Consider the following 15,201-nt stretch of genomic DNA (forward strand, 5'->3'; position numbering starts at 1 on the left):
AAAAAAATTTTTTTTTTTTTTTTTTCCCCCCCCCCCCCCCCCCCCCCTCTCTCAAGTTGTAACTCTCGATCCTTGTCAATAATATACTGGTTATTGAAATTCTTGATCTTGACAAATATTTGATATGGTTTTAATTTTTCATTCCTTTACCTAAGTCAAAAAATATTCGTTTATTTTCCTATTTTCTCGATCTAAGCTAAAATTCTCTTATACAATATCTTGACTTAGAGTCGAGATTCTAGATCTCAATTGGATTTTCTAATTTCATTAGACCAAGGGGATCTTTATATCTATAGAAGAATACATAAAAAATTGGTGCTAAAAAGTGAAGGTGTCTTATCGTTTTCCAATCCGGTTTAATGCTATTTGTGTCAATTTACTTCACAAAAAATCGAAGTCCACTGGTCCAGTCTATTTGGATCCCGGTTCACGTAGTCCATCATAAGAATCTGCCCAGTTTGATTGGTGTTAAATTTAGGCAGCCAGTGTGAGAACAGGCCCATACAACCGTTTCCGACAACGACGACGAAGGAAAACGACCAGAACATCCTCCGTCGGCGTAGGCTCAGGCGCCATCGGTTAAGAGAGCCATATTCAATTTACCGAACCTGAATCCGATTCAAAACCTATGCCTGTTTATCGGCCCACTCTGGCTCCGAATCTCCCTGCTGAAGCTCCGATTCCTGAAAGGTACATATCTAAGCGGCTAATTTACAAGAACCAAACCCGCCGCCTCCTTTCAATTTGCAACCATGTTATTTATTTATTAAATTTTCTCTCTTTCTTTGGGTCTTTTAAAGTACATTTCATTATTCATTTCTTTAGTTGTTGGGGTTTGCAAAAGCTTGGATTTTGGAAATAATTGTTCTAGGAAGTGTAATCACTGGCGACATGTGGACATAAGTTAGTGAATAAGCGATCTTGAGTTTATTTTTAAGTTGTTTAAAAATTAAAGAAGAAAGAAATATTAAACCGTACAAAAGTCTCAAACTTGAGTTCTACACTCTTTAAGCAATCTTGAATGATCTTTTACCATACTGAATCTAAGCCTAACTCTAGAACTCAATGAAGTTAAATTTCACTTTATACATCTTGGTTTTATAAGCTGCTACTGCTGCTCCTGCGGCATGAGAAGTAATTTCGGGAACGTGTGAAGCAAGATGGATTGCCGGCATTCTCTGGCAAGACTTGTCAAAGTATAGTGAGCAACTCCACTAATATTACTGTGATGCTTAAATTACAAATTCAGAATGTGTTTGCTGTTAGGAATTAGACCGCTACTAATTCCGTGACGATGAGTGAGACATAAAATAATTTAAACGGAGAAGAAATAAATGGAGCAAAAAATTAATAAGTACAAGTGACACAAGAATTTACGTGGTCCGGCAATTGTGCCTACGTCCACAAACCCACACCAATTTTTTACTATATCAACAAGAGAAGAAAAAATACAACAAATACACTCTCTGTATTTTATTTGCCTATGCAAAGGCAATCTCTCAATTTTCTTTCGTTAATTTTCTACACAAACTAAAGCCTAACTGCTTCTTATTTTTGTATTTTGCTCACTATCTCTCGTGTTTTCACTTACCACCTTTCTTGCACTTCTCTTTGCACATCTATATGTTTGTTCCTGCTTTGGCCTCGTATTTATAGTGAAAAACGTGTCACCCTCATTAATTGCAAATCCATCATTTTCAACAAAGGCAATCTTTCATTAAATGCATGGCAAAAAAATTCTTCCAAAAATACGGCTGCAGGGTTGCAAAATTTGTGAATCCTAAGACTTAGGCTCTATTATTTCAACAATCTCCCACTTGGAGACTAATGTGGCTTCACCTTGAGACATCCTGCGAGCAGTTCCATATTGGTGTGGATCACCTTCATCGTCTTCATTTTAGAAGGCCAACTGTAATTGAACACAACTCCAGTTTTTTCGTAGTTACCGTCTTAGTTAACACGCCAGCTGGGTTTTTGCTGCCCTGGATCTTTTCCAATGTTAATACTCCATCCTTCAAGAGAGATCTGATGAAGTGATAACGAAGACCAATGTGCTTCGTTCTCAAATGAAATGCTGCATTCTTTGCCAGATATATAGCACTCAGACTATCACTGTGCAAAACATTCTTTTCCTGCTTGAGACCCAATTCTATCAACAGACCTTGTAACGAAATCATCTCTTTGCTAGTTTTGGTTACGGCCACGTACTCTGCTTCTATAGTTGATAAAGCAACAATCTTCTGTTTTTGCGAAACCCAACTCACTGCAGTAGTACCAACTGCGAATACATAACCGGTGGTGCTTTTCCTGTGATCGATCTCGCCAGCAAAATCTACATCTACAAAGCTTTGTAGTGCCAACTCACCTCTTTTGAAACATAAACAATTATCAATAGAACCCTGTAGATATCTTAGTATCCACTTCACTACTTCCCAGTGCTGTTTTCCTGGATTGGTCATGAATCTGATCACAACTCCCACTACATGAGGAATGTCGTCTTGTACAGACCATGGCATACATTAAACTTCTAATGGCTAAGGCGTATGGAATATTAGCAATGAAGTTTCTTTCGTCTTTTGTTTTTAGAGACTGGTCATTTAATAGACGGAAGTGATTAGCCAATTGCGTGCTAACTGCTTTTTCATTGTTTATGTTGAACTTCTGCAAAACTTGACTAATGTACTTGGCCTAGAATAGCTGTAAAGTGTCTTTTCGCTTGTCCCTACAAATTCTCATCCCTCGAATTTGTTTAGCTGGACCCAAATCCTTCATTTCGAATTCTACTGATAATTGCTTCTTTAATTTCTGGATTTCGTTCATGTCTAGTCCCACTACTAACATGTCATCAACATAAAGTAGCAAAATAATGTAGCTAAGCTTCGGCCTATTAAAATAGCAACAATGGTCAGCATTGCACTTGTAGTAGCCATTTTTCTGTATAAATTCGTCAAACTTTTTGTACCACTGTCTCGGAGCTTGTTTTAAGCTATACAAGTTTTTTTTCAATTTGCACACAAGCTTCTCTTTTCCTTTAATTGAGAAACTCTCTGGTTGCTGCATATATATCTCCTCTTCTAGGTTGCCATGGAGAAAGGTAGTTTTCACATCTAACTGCAACCCCCCTGTTGCAACAATACTCAAGACGAATCGAATTGTTGTCAGCTTTACTACTGGAGAATAAATCTTTGTGTAGTCAATTCCTTCTTTCTGTTGAAAGCCTTTGACCACCAATCTTGCCTTGTATCTCTTTGATCCGTCATGTTCCTCCTTGACTCGATAGACTCATTTATTATGTAGAGCCTTCTTTTCTGCAAGCAACTCAACTAGCTCCCACGTTTGATTAGAGATAAGAGACTTTATCTCATCTTTCATTGCAAACTCTCACTTAATCGCATCTTCTCCTTGACATGCTCATCATAGCATTCAAGTTCACTGGCACCAGTAAGTAACAGATAATTTATGTATTTTCTGTTTGGAATACGTGGTCGGGAAGATCTTCTAGGAATAGGAGTTGGAGACTTTGGTAAAGTCTCCACAACAGCTTCCTCTGGCTGAGGACTCTCATCTGTCTATTTTGACATACTACTACTTGGAGTATCGTCCAACTCAACATATGTTGGATTTTCATGTAAGTCACTAGACAGTACTGTATCTCTGTCTTTGTACATCACCCTTTCATTGAATATGACATCCCGACTTCTAATGACCTTGTTGTTCTTATCATTCCAAAAGCGATACTTGAACTCATCACCACCATATCCAATGAAGGTACACTTTAGTGATTTGGGGTCAAGCTTACCCTTAGGTTGATCACTAATATGTACATATGCGACACAGCAAAAAAATTTCAAATGAGAGTTTTTTTCTTTTCCATTCCATACTTCCTCTAGTATCCTGTACTCCAAAGGCACTAATGGCCCACGATTAATTAAGTATGCTGCTGTGTTGATAGTTTCAGCCCAAAATTGTTTAGGCAAACCAGCATGTAACCGCATGCTTCTGGCTCTTTCTGTCAACGTCCGATTCATTCGTTCAGATACACCATTTTGTTGCGGTGTTCCTGGCAACGTTCTTTCTAGTTTGATACCATTTTGGTAACAAAACTTTTTGAAATCAGTATGTTCGTACTCTCCGCCATTATCTAATCTCAATTTCTTTACTCGCAAATCGTTTCATTTTCCACCATAGCTTTCTACTTCTTAAACATCTCGAACACTTAGGATTTTTGTCTCAAGAAGTAGACCCATACTTTTCTGGAATGATCATCAATGAAAGTCACAAAATAAGACTTTTCGCCAATAGATGGAACTGCAGCTAGTCCCCAGACATCCGTGTGGACTAACTCTAGCTTTTCCTGCTTCGGAGTTCTGCCACACTTGTTGAAACTCACCCGCTTCTACTTCCCGAAGATGCAACTCTCACATAGGTCTGCATCAATAGATTGAACTCTCGGTAGTTTCCCTTTATCATGCATGTACTTGAGTCCTTTCTGACTCATATGCCCCAGTCTCTGGTGCCATAGATTCGGATCTTCATTTGAAGCAGTAACTGCAATTATTCTGCAGGCACTCATTGTGGTGTAAAGAGTACAATTTTTCTTGCCTCGTGCTATGGTCATTGCACCCCTAGAAACTTTCCAAATATCACTGTTGAAAGTTATGACATAACCTTCATTTGATAATTGGCCCACTGATATCAAGTTCTTCCTCAAGTTTGGAATGTGTCTGACATCCTTCAATTTCCATACAGATCCATTAAGCTTGATCTGTATTTCGCCTTTGCCGACTACGTCACAAGGTTGATCATCACCAAGATATACTTTTCCAAGATTTCTTGGTTCATAACTCGTAAAGAGTTCTCTATTTGAGGTAGCATGAAAAGATGCTCCAGAATCTATTACCCACATTCTGTTTTGCTTTCCAAAGAGCATACCAAAGCATCATCAGATTTTTCTGCTACAACATTGGCTTCGATTTTGTTTTCATTTCCTTTCTTGAAAACTTGACACTGATTTTTGTAGTGTCCGGTCTTGCCACAATTCCAACATTCAACAACTTTTAATTTGTTGAAATTCTTTGGATATCTGGATTTTGATCTGCCAAACCTTGACTTGCTCCTGTTATGCCCTTTACTTCTGTTTGAACTTCTGCCTCTGCTCCTGGATGTTCAAAGTGGCTTCAGAAGTGGAAACACCTTTTGTCTGTCTTGTATTTCCTCGATCAAGATCATACTCATGACATCTTCAAACTTCAATATGGACTTTCCAGCAGAGCTCCTAATTGCTGTAACCGTGCCATTCCAACTCTTAGGCAGCTGCCCGAGAATCAACAAAGCTCGAACCTCATCACTAAACGTGATTTCGGCCATGTTTAACTGGTCCGTCATTTCATTGAACTCATTTAGATGTTCTCCAAATCTTTCCCCTTCCGTCATTTTCATAGTAAATAACTTTTTGATTAAATGAACTTTGTTTGCTGTAGATGGTTGTTTGTACATGCTAGACAGGGCCGCCATGAGAGATGTCGTTGTCTTCTCATTTTTTATATTGAAAGCAACTGAATTTGATAATGTCAGCCTTATTGTGTCGAGAGCCTTTCGATCAAGTAATTCCCACTCGTCGTTGGTCATGTCCTCCGGCTTTTCGTGAAGTGGTTTATACAGGTTCTTCTGGTACAAATAGTCCTCCATTTGTATCTTCCAAAATCCAAAGTTTGTGCCATCAAACTTATCGATTTTAGATATCTTCTCGTCTGTTGCCATTTCTCCCATTTAAATTTTAGAGCTCTGATACCAGTTTTTAGGAATTAGACCGCTACTAATTCCGTCATATCAGTAGGACGCAAAATAATTTTAACTGAGAAGAAATAAATGTCGCAAAAAATAATAAGTGCAAGTGACACAAGAATTTACGTGGTTCGGCAATTGTGCCTACGTCCACAAACCCACACCTATTTTTTTACTATATCAACAAGAGAAGAAAAAAATACAACACACTCTCTGTATTTTAATTTTCTGCACAAACTAAAGCCTAACTGTTTCTCACTTTTATGTTTTGCTCATTGTCTCTAGTATTTTCACTCAACACCTTTCTTGCATTTCTCTTTGCACATCTATGTGTTTGCTCCTGCTTTGGCCTCGTATTTATAATGAAAAACTTGTCACCCTCATTAATTGCAAATCCATCATTTTCAACAAAAACAACCTTTCAATAAATGCATGGCAAATTTTTTTTTTTCCAAAAATACAGCTACATGGTTGCAAGATTTTTCCATCCATATTGTTTTGTCAACAGTTGCTACCACCTTTTGACAAAATGTGTTGACACACATGAAATTTTATGAAGCCTAAGACATAGGCTCCATTATTTCAACATTTGCATACCTGAAACTCCTGCATATTCTAATCTTTAATCTGCAGTCTCCTTGTACGATTTGGTCTGAAGTGCAAGTTTCATTTGGTTTATGCTATTAAAAAAGTATCAACCTGTGACACTGACATCTTTTCTTGAGCTTACATATATACATTTGAATGCCTATAATAATAATAGAAAAAAGGTGGCTTAAAGGCCCTAAACATGACATCTTTTTCGTTTTTCTCATCTTAAATATATCTCAATTGAGGATATACCAAAGCCCTTCTGGTTAAGATATGTGTAGTTCGCTACGTGCAGTTTTCCTCCAATTGAAACGCTATTTCGCATAACACTTTCTGTCTCATTTAACATTGAAGTTGAAAACAGGAATAAGATATTTTCTCATTAACAATGTACAATACATGTGTCCTATTTATAGAAGAAGGAAGGAATAAAAGAAAGGAAAGCAAATCTCTAATGAACATACAATAGTCTATCTGAGGAAAATAAAACCTTCAATAATCTCTCTTATTTTATTCTAAATTAATTCAGAATTTCCAATACTTCCCCTCAAGTTGGATCATAAATTTTGATCATATCCAATTTGGAGATGAAATCATCGAACGGTAGTTCTTTGGTGAAGACATCTGCAATTTGTGTTTGCGTTGGGACATATGTCATACAAATAGGTCCTCCTTCAACTTTTTCTTTAATAAAGTGTCTGTCCACCTCTACTTGCTTAGTTCGATCATGTTGAACTGGATTAAGAGAAATATTGATTGCTGCTTTATTATCACAATATAGTTTGATTGGCAATTTCATTATGATATGTAATTCTTCCAGGAGCTTTTTTAACCACAGTCCTTCGCACATTCCTTGTGCAACAACTCTGAACTCAGCTTCAGCACTGCTTCTTGCTACTACATTCTGGTTCTTGCTTCTCCAAGTCACCAGAGTTCCTCACACAAAGGTACAATAACCAGTAGTTGATCTCCAATCACCAATTGATCCTGCCCAATCTGCATCTATGTAAATTTTTGGAGAGGTGTTGCAAAGTTTAGGACACAACTAGGCATTCGATTGATTAGATAGGTGGATGTAAGGACCGCATCCCCCCAGAATATTTTTGGCATGTTCGTAGTAAACATTAGGGCACGAGCAACTTCTAGAAGATGTCTATTTTTTTGTTGGACAATCCCATTTTGTTGGAGAGTGTCAACACAAGAGCTTTGATGAATTATGTCATGAGAATGCAAGAAATTTCCCATGATGTTATTGAAATATTCTGTGCCATTGTCGGTGTGTAAAATTTGAATTTGTGTTTGAAATTACGTTTGAATCATAGAGTGGAAGTTTATGAACACGGACCGAACATCGGATTTTTCTTTTAATAGATATACCCAACAAATTCGAGTATTATCGTCGATGAATGTAACAAACCATTTTGCATTATTTCGGTTTGGGACACGTGAGGGCCCCCATACATCACTATGAATCATGGTGAAAGGCTTTGATGGTTTGTACGTGGATTTTGAGAATGTCGTACGTTGATGTTTTGCAAGTTCACAAATTTCACATTGAAGATTGACTGATTTTTTATTCCAAAAAAATAGAAGGAAAGACGTTTCAAGTATTGAAAGTTGGGATGATCCATTCTAAAGTGCCATAACATAATTTCACTATTTATAAAGACAGACGCAGAATCACAAACTTTAATTTGACACTGTTTACTCAAATCAGCCTCTTCAAAGTAGTAGAGTCCTTCACTTTCCTTAGCATTGCCAATCGTCTTCCCCGATGATAGATCCTGAAAAACACAGTAAGATGGAAGGAATTTAGCAGAGCAGTTGGAGGTTTTTGTTAACTGGCTTATGGATAGTAAATTGCATGATAAATTTGGAACATGAAGAACAGGTTCTAAAGTTATAGAATCGGAAATTTGAATACTCCCTTTTCTTGCGACAGTAGATAGAGAACAATCTGCAATCTTAACTTTAAGATTGCCAGCACATGTTGAGTACGAAAAGAATAAGTGGTAGGAATCCGTCATATGATTAGACGCTCCCGAGTCAATGATCCAGGGCGTTTTAGTTTGAGTGATGGATTTTAAAGCTCTCAAAAAATTACCTCTGTGGGCGAGTGAACTTGAAGGATTATTTGTGGAGGTTTGACTTGACGGTTGGAGAGTAGCGAACATTTTGTAAAGTTGCTCCATTTGCTTGGGATTGAAAGCACCACTGGAACTCTGGGTATTTTCTGTAGAATAATTGATAGATGCTTGATAACCATGATTTCTATTATTTTGCCTCGATTTCCAATCGGTCAGCTTTCCGTGTAAGTCTCAACGTGTGTCTTCCTTATGTCCTGGCTTACGACAGTATTCACACCAGGGTCGACCCTTTTGTTTTGAGCCTGACCCAACTGCTAACCCTTTTTATATAAGCCCATTCCGCCAGGCCCAACATTAGTTGTAGCCTCGCTTTGAAGTTTTGATGGATCCACATTTTAAAGATTGGAGGCCTATTATTTGGAGGCCCATTCCCTTTCACAACCATGCCAGAGCTTTCGATCCTCGACGTTGCAGACTCAAACACGCTGGTTCCATTCATCATAACCTTCTGTTGGTTTTCCTCTCGCCTTACCTCCGCGATCACCTCTCGTGGTGATGGTAGTGGCTGTTGACCGAGGATTCGACCTCTAACATTGTCGAGGTCACGGTGAAGCCCAGCGAGGAATTCCAAAAATCTCTCATTCTCCAGCTTTTTCCGGTAATAGGCGCAGTCCTCAGGGCACTTCCACTTCTCTTCCGAACTCAGATCGAGTTCTTGCCAGAGCGCAGTCATCTCAAGGTAGTAGTCGATTACATCCCGTTCTCCCTGCTTGGTTTGCCATAACTTCAATTTAATTTCAAAAATCTAGGAGGAATTTTCAGAATCCGAATAAGTCTCTTTCACAGCTTCCCAAACAGCTTTTGCAGTAGGTAGAAACAAGTATGTCTTTCCAATTGTGGGCCTCATGGAGTTGATGAGCCACGCAGTCACCTTGGAGTTCTCCGATCTCCACTTTTGAAGGAGAATTGTGTCGGTTGAGGTAGGCATCTTAGTCTCTCCAGTCAGGTACCCAAGTTTGGCTTTTCCATCAATAATCAATTTGATAGATTGCGCCCATTCTCTATAATTTCGTCCATCCAATTTTTCTACCATGAATTGAAAGGATGAACCTTCAATTCCTCCACTCACGGCAGAGGTAGCCTCCGTTCCTTCATTGAAAGATTCAGATGTCATTGACCCTGTGTTGGTGGTGGCAGTTTTTGTCATTGGAATGGCTCTGATACCATGAAATTGAAAACAGGAATAAGATATTTTCTCATTAACAATTTACAATACGTGTCCTATTTATAGAAGAAAGAAGGAATAAAAGAAAGGAAAGCAAATCTCTAATGAACATACAATATTCTATCTAAGGAAAATAAAATCTTCAATAATCTCTCTTATTTTATTGTAAATTAATTGGGGATTTCCAACAAACATATATAATAATATATAGTGCAACGCCCCGAATTCTCGAAACCCGAAGCGTTAAAATAATATTCGTTTCTTTCTTTGGTCCCCTTTGACACTAGCCAAAGTATTTTATAAATCCAATTTTTCTTTTAAATATATAAAAATATAATGGAAGGTAGTTATCCATATAAACTTAGGCGAATGTAGCAAAATTTGATTTTGTAAAAGATTTGAAGGTAAATCGACAATTACGGATTTAACAACAACGAAAGAAAAATATATTTAGCCTAGCAAATGTCTATTAAAATTTATGAAATTTTTACAGGGATTAAAGCATTCATATATGTACCACATATAAAAATTTGGGGTTTCGACGATAACGTTTGAAGCACAAAAATATTACTCGAATATGCTGGACAGGGATCTCGGATTCGACACGACGCAATTTATTAAAACGGACATAACTTTTTTTTAGATAATATTTTTGAGAAATTCCAAAGGCCACTATTAGAAGACTCATAGACCTTTCAAACCCCACTAATATCACTTAAAAACATGCACCGTAGCCCAAGTTATACAATTTTCAAATAGGACAAAATCTGAAATTTAACCCAGCATAAATTTAAACTTCATACATATTCAATCCAACACTTCTAAATTCTAGTTAACATGCATTGTCTATGAAACTAGACAAAATAAACTTTAAAACATTTCTAAAAAGTGTCATCTAAGTATCCATAAAATGTTTACATAAATGGAAATATTTACTAGAAATTGAAAGCATTAGAGATCGCCGAACACTTGCCACTATGCCAACAACTGCCATGTCTCGATCTTAACCTGTAAAATTATTTGTAGGGATGAGCGCTATAAAAAAAATACTCAGTAGGAAGCACTTAAGTAAACGGTAAAAATATATATTTTCAGTAATGTAAAATTTATTCGATTATGTCACCGTCAATTTCAAGCGAACTGGTGATCAGTCAGCCTGCTTACTTTTAGGTTTTGATAACCCCCTTTCATTTGTCATAATCATATCTTCATATCTTGTATAAACCACCAAACGGTGATTCCATCGTGAGTAACACAATAAGAAGTTTCACGCAAACAAAAACATATAAATCTTAAATCACATAAAAAAGCGCCGAAACACCCCTACCTTAATGTTTGGAGTTTGAATATCCTTTTGTGTCCAAAGGAATAAAACGCAGCGTACTTCTTGCCTTTTCTTTAGAAATTTCAGATTTAAAGTACTTTATGTTGATGAAAGAAAAAAGGCGAAATAACTTTATATAGGAGTATAATAGTTTGGGCGATAAAACATGGCTAAAGGAGTTGAAATTGAGAAGGTGGCTGAGCATGCCATTCCATTTACACCAGAATTCTGTGTCTGTGCATGAGAAAGAGATGGGATTATAATAAAACGTTGCTTATGCGTGTGAGTTGGAGACTTTTAAAATAAAAGGGCAGTTTTAAATCAAATTCTAAGTAAAGTCGCGGTAGTAGATGTATTAAAAAAAAATGGAGGTTACACTCGAGGAAATGGGAGTGGTGGTTGTATTTAAAATTGGAGGTTACAAAAGTATGTCGGGAGGTTAAAATTTAGAATATTGACTTTCAAATGGATATTGAACAGGATGTACAGTAGCCTCCAAACGCAATAGCAATTGATGATTATGGTGGTTAATGGTAAGTTGGAATGGTAGTTTTATAAATAATATTTTGGACCATAAAAAAAGACAAAAACTTCCAAATTCAAATAGCAAAATGGGATAGGGACGTGCCATTATAATCCTTTGAATTCATATGGCAGTTTACGGGTATTAAATTGGTTTGTGAGATAATCAAACACTAAATGGTAGTTTTTCATTAAAAAAAAAAAAAAAGGAAATGAAACTGATTGGCAAAGCAGTTAATAGGTTTGGAATTTATTAATATGCAGGGGGGGTGTTGTGGCCTTTTTGAAATGTTAGTTTTCCAACAATGAGTATGGACGTGCCTTTAGAAATTGTGGGTGGTTATGGTTTTGAAATGTTAATCTTCAACGGATGAACAGGGCATGTAACTTCCCAATGATCAAATGACAAAATTTTTATTTATATAAATATATATCTTTTGATAGTTATTTTCAAATAAAATGGAAGTTTATTAAAATGGTAAGCTGGAGTATAAATGATGGATGATGAAGCATGCAAGTAATTTGTCCAAAAAAATAAAATAGTTTATATAATGGAAACCGAAATGGTAGTATTAAAATAAAGTGTGTCGTAAGAAAAATAATGTAACCAAATTATCATAAAAAATTTTTGGTTAATAGCGATTTTAACACCCTGTAAAATTTAAGAAAATCAAGTACGCGGAATTTTACTATTAGGAAGTGTCGTAGTGACATAATAATATGACCCAGATTATATTTGAGTCCTATAAGGAAATTTTATTTTGGAATGAAACGAAACAATTTTTTTTCCGGTCGCTACAACTCTCCCCACTTAAAATAATTTCATCCTCAAAATTTAACTTACTTGTTTTAAGGAGATCGAGATACTTGGCTAAAATGTCTTCTTCTCGTTTCCAAGTAGCCTTATCCTCACCATGTTTACTCCTCTGGACTTTGACTAGTGGAACCTTTCGATTTCTCAGGACATGGTCCTTTCTTTCCAGGATTATTGCAGGAGTTTCTTCATACGTCATATCACTCCGCACATCCAGTGATCGAACATTTACCACATGATTAGGATCCGAAATGTACTTTCTCAACATAGAAATGTGAAATACGTTGTGCACTGCCGAAAGCTCGGGTTGCAATGCTAATCGATATGCCACATTCCTAATCTTTTCAAGAATCTCAAATGGACCGATAAGTCTAGGGCTTAGCTTCCCTTTCTTTCCAAATCGTAGTATTTCCTTCATTGGTGCCACTTTGAGAAATACTCTCTCCAATCTCGAAAGTCAATTCTTTTCTCCTTTTGTCAGTATAACTCTTTTGACGATCTTGGACAGTCTTGATTCTTGATCTAATTTTATATATAGCCTCCATAGTCTTCTCGACCAATTCTGGGCCCAAAATTCTCCTTTCACCAATTTCATCCCAGTATAATGGCGAACGACATCGTCTACCAGACAAAGCCTCATACGGGGCCATGTCAATAGTGGCTTGAAAGCTATTGTTGTATTCGAATTCAACCAACGGCAAATGATCTTCCCATTTACCACCCAAATCTAGGACGCGAGCTCTCAACATATCTTCAAGAACTTGTATAGTTTGTTCAGATTGTCCGTCAGTCTGAAAATGATATGCAGTACTAAATGTTAACTTGGTACCCATAGCTTTCTGAAGACCTATCCAAAACTTCGAAGTAAACCTCGGGTCTCTATCTGAAACGATAGATGCTGAAACACCATGAAGTTTCATAATCTCCTTGACATAAATTTGTGCAAGCTGTTCTAAGCTGTAGGTTGTCTGAACTAGCAAGAAATGCGCAGATTTTGTAAGTCGGTCCACAATAACCCAGATCGCATCATGACCTTTCACTGATCTAGGAAAACTAATGACAAAATCCATTGCAATCTTTTCTCACTTCCATTGAGGTATGTCCATGGGGTTCAACAGTCCTGACGGCCTCAAATGTTCAGCCTTCACCTGTTGGCAAACCATGCATTTGGACACGAATAGAGCTATCTTCCCCTCAATATTTCTCCACCAAAATGTATTACACAAATCTCGATATATTTTAGTTCCACCTGGGTGGGCGGCGTAAAGAGTTGAGTGAGCCGCAGTCATAATTTCATTTCTCAACGCTTCATCCTTTAGCACGCACAATCGACCCTTAAATATCAAGGTTTTGTCTTCGGCTATTTCAAATCCCTTCCTCTTCTCAGTTCTTACATCAGCCTTGATATTTTCCAAAAAGGGATCATCTTTCTGAGCGGCTACTATTCTGTCCCTGAGTGTCGGTTTCATAGTAAAACTTGCTAACTTTGCCGATGTCCTTATTGGTGACGTTAATACTTCGATTCTCAAGTTTTCAAAATCTCTTATTAAATGATCTTATCTTGTACACAGTGCTGACAAGTGGCCCATGTTCTTTCTACACAGTGCATCAGCAACTACATTAGCCTTACCCGGATAGTACACGATAGTGCAGTCGTAATCTTAACTAATTCTAACCACCGTCGCTGTCTCATATTCAACTCCTTTTGGGTGAAGAAGTATTTGAGACTCTTATGATCGGTGTAGATCTCACACTTGCTCTCATATAAGTAGTGGCGCCAAATCTTCAAGGCGTGCACTACCGCTGCTAGTTCAAGGTCATGCTTTGGATAATTTCTGTTCATATTGCTTCAACTGCCTCAAAGTATAAGCTATCACTTTTCCATGTTGCATCAAAAAACACATCCTAAACCAAGCTTGGATGCATCACTGTAAATCACAAAACCTTCTGAACCATCAAGAATAGTCAAAACCGGCGCAGATACGAGCCTGTCTTTTAACTCTTGAAAATTTTGTTCGCATTTCTCCGACCATACGAACTTAGTACTCTTTCGAGTCAACTGTGTCATAGGACCTGCAATCTTAGAGAATCCTTCTATAAATCGCCGATAATAGCCGGCTAACCCTAGAAAGTTCCGCACTTCTCCAACATTTGTAGGTTTCGGCCAATTTATCATGGCCTCAACTTTGGATTGATCCACTTCAATTCCTCGTGCTGAAAAGTATGGCCTAGAAATCTCACTCGGTCAAGCCAAAATTCACATTTCTTGAATTTGGCATACAACTTGTCCTCACGCAGGGTTTCCAAAACTATCCTCAAATGTTCTTCGTGTTGCAGGGAATCCCTCGAGTATATCAGTATGTCGTCAATAAATACAATGACAAACAGTCCAAATACTGATGGAACACTTTATTCATCAAGTCCACAAACATCGTAGGGGCATTCGTCAAGCCAAAGGGCATCACCGTAAACTCATAATGCCCATACTGAGTCCTAAATGCCGTTTTTGGTATATGACCGACTTAATCTTCAGTTGATGGTAGCTTGACCTTAAATCAATTTTTGAGAATACGGATGCGCCCTTCAACTGATCAAATAGGTCTTCAATCCTAGGAAGAAGTTACTTATTTTTGATCGTCAACTTATTCAATTTACGGTAGTCGATGCACAGCCTCATAGTACCATATTTCTTCTTTACAAAAAGTACTGGAGCTCCCCATGGAGATGCACTCGGTCTAATAAACCCTTTTGTCTAGAAGTTCTTCTAGCTGCATCTTTAACTCTTGTAATTCATTTGGTACCATTCGATATGGAGCTTTTTTTTTGGACACAGGAGTAGCTTCAGGTACCAAAT

The 15,201-nt window shown here is 37.4% G+C and overlaps 2 protein-coding genes across 2 annotated transcripts; both read right to left on the reverse strand.

The window, feature by feature from the left end:
* Positions 1–4,396: 4,396 nt before the first annotated feature.
* Positions 4,397–5,760, reverse strand: LOC111404645. The gene is made up of 2 exons (XM_023033424.1): positions 5,194–5,760; positions 4,397–4,915 (listed from the first exon to the last, which is right to left on the reverse strand). The coding sequence occupies exons 1-2, from the start codon at positions 5,758–5,760 to the stop codon at positions 4,397–4,399; spliced, it is 1,086 nt and encodes a 361-aa protein (XP_022889192.1).
* Positions 5,761–13,429: 7,669 nt separating this feature from the next.
* LOC111404646 lies at positions 13,430–13,816 on the reverse strand. Its single transcript, XM_023033425.1, has one exon. The coding sequence runs from the start codon at positions 13,814–13,816 to the stop codon at positions 13,430–13,432; it is 387 nt and encodes a 128-aa protein (XP_022889193.1).
* Positions 13,817–15,201: the final 1,385 nt, after the last annotated feature.

Source organism: Olea europaea, chromosome 11 (assembly GCF_002742605.1).
Source record: "Olea europaea var. sylvestris chromosome 11, O_europaea_v1, whole genome shotgun sequence".
Classification (NCBI taxonomy): Eukaryota; Viridiplantae; Streptophyta; class Magnoliopsida; order Lamiales; family Oleaceae; genus Olea; species Olea europaea.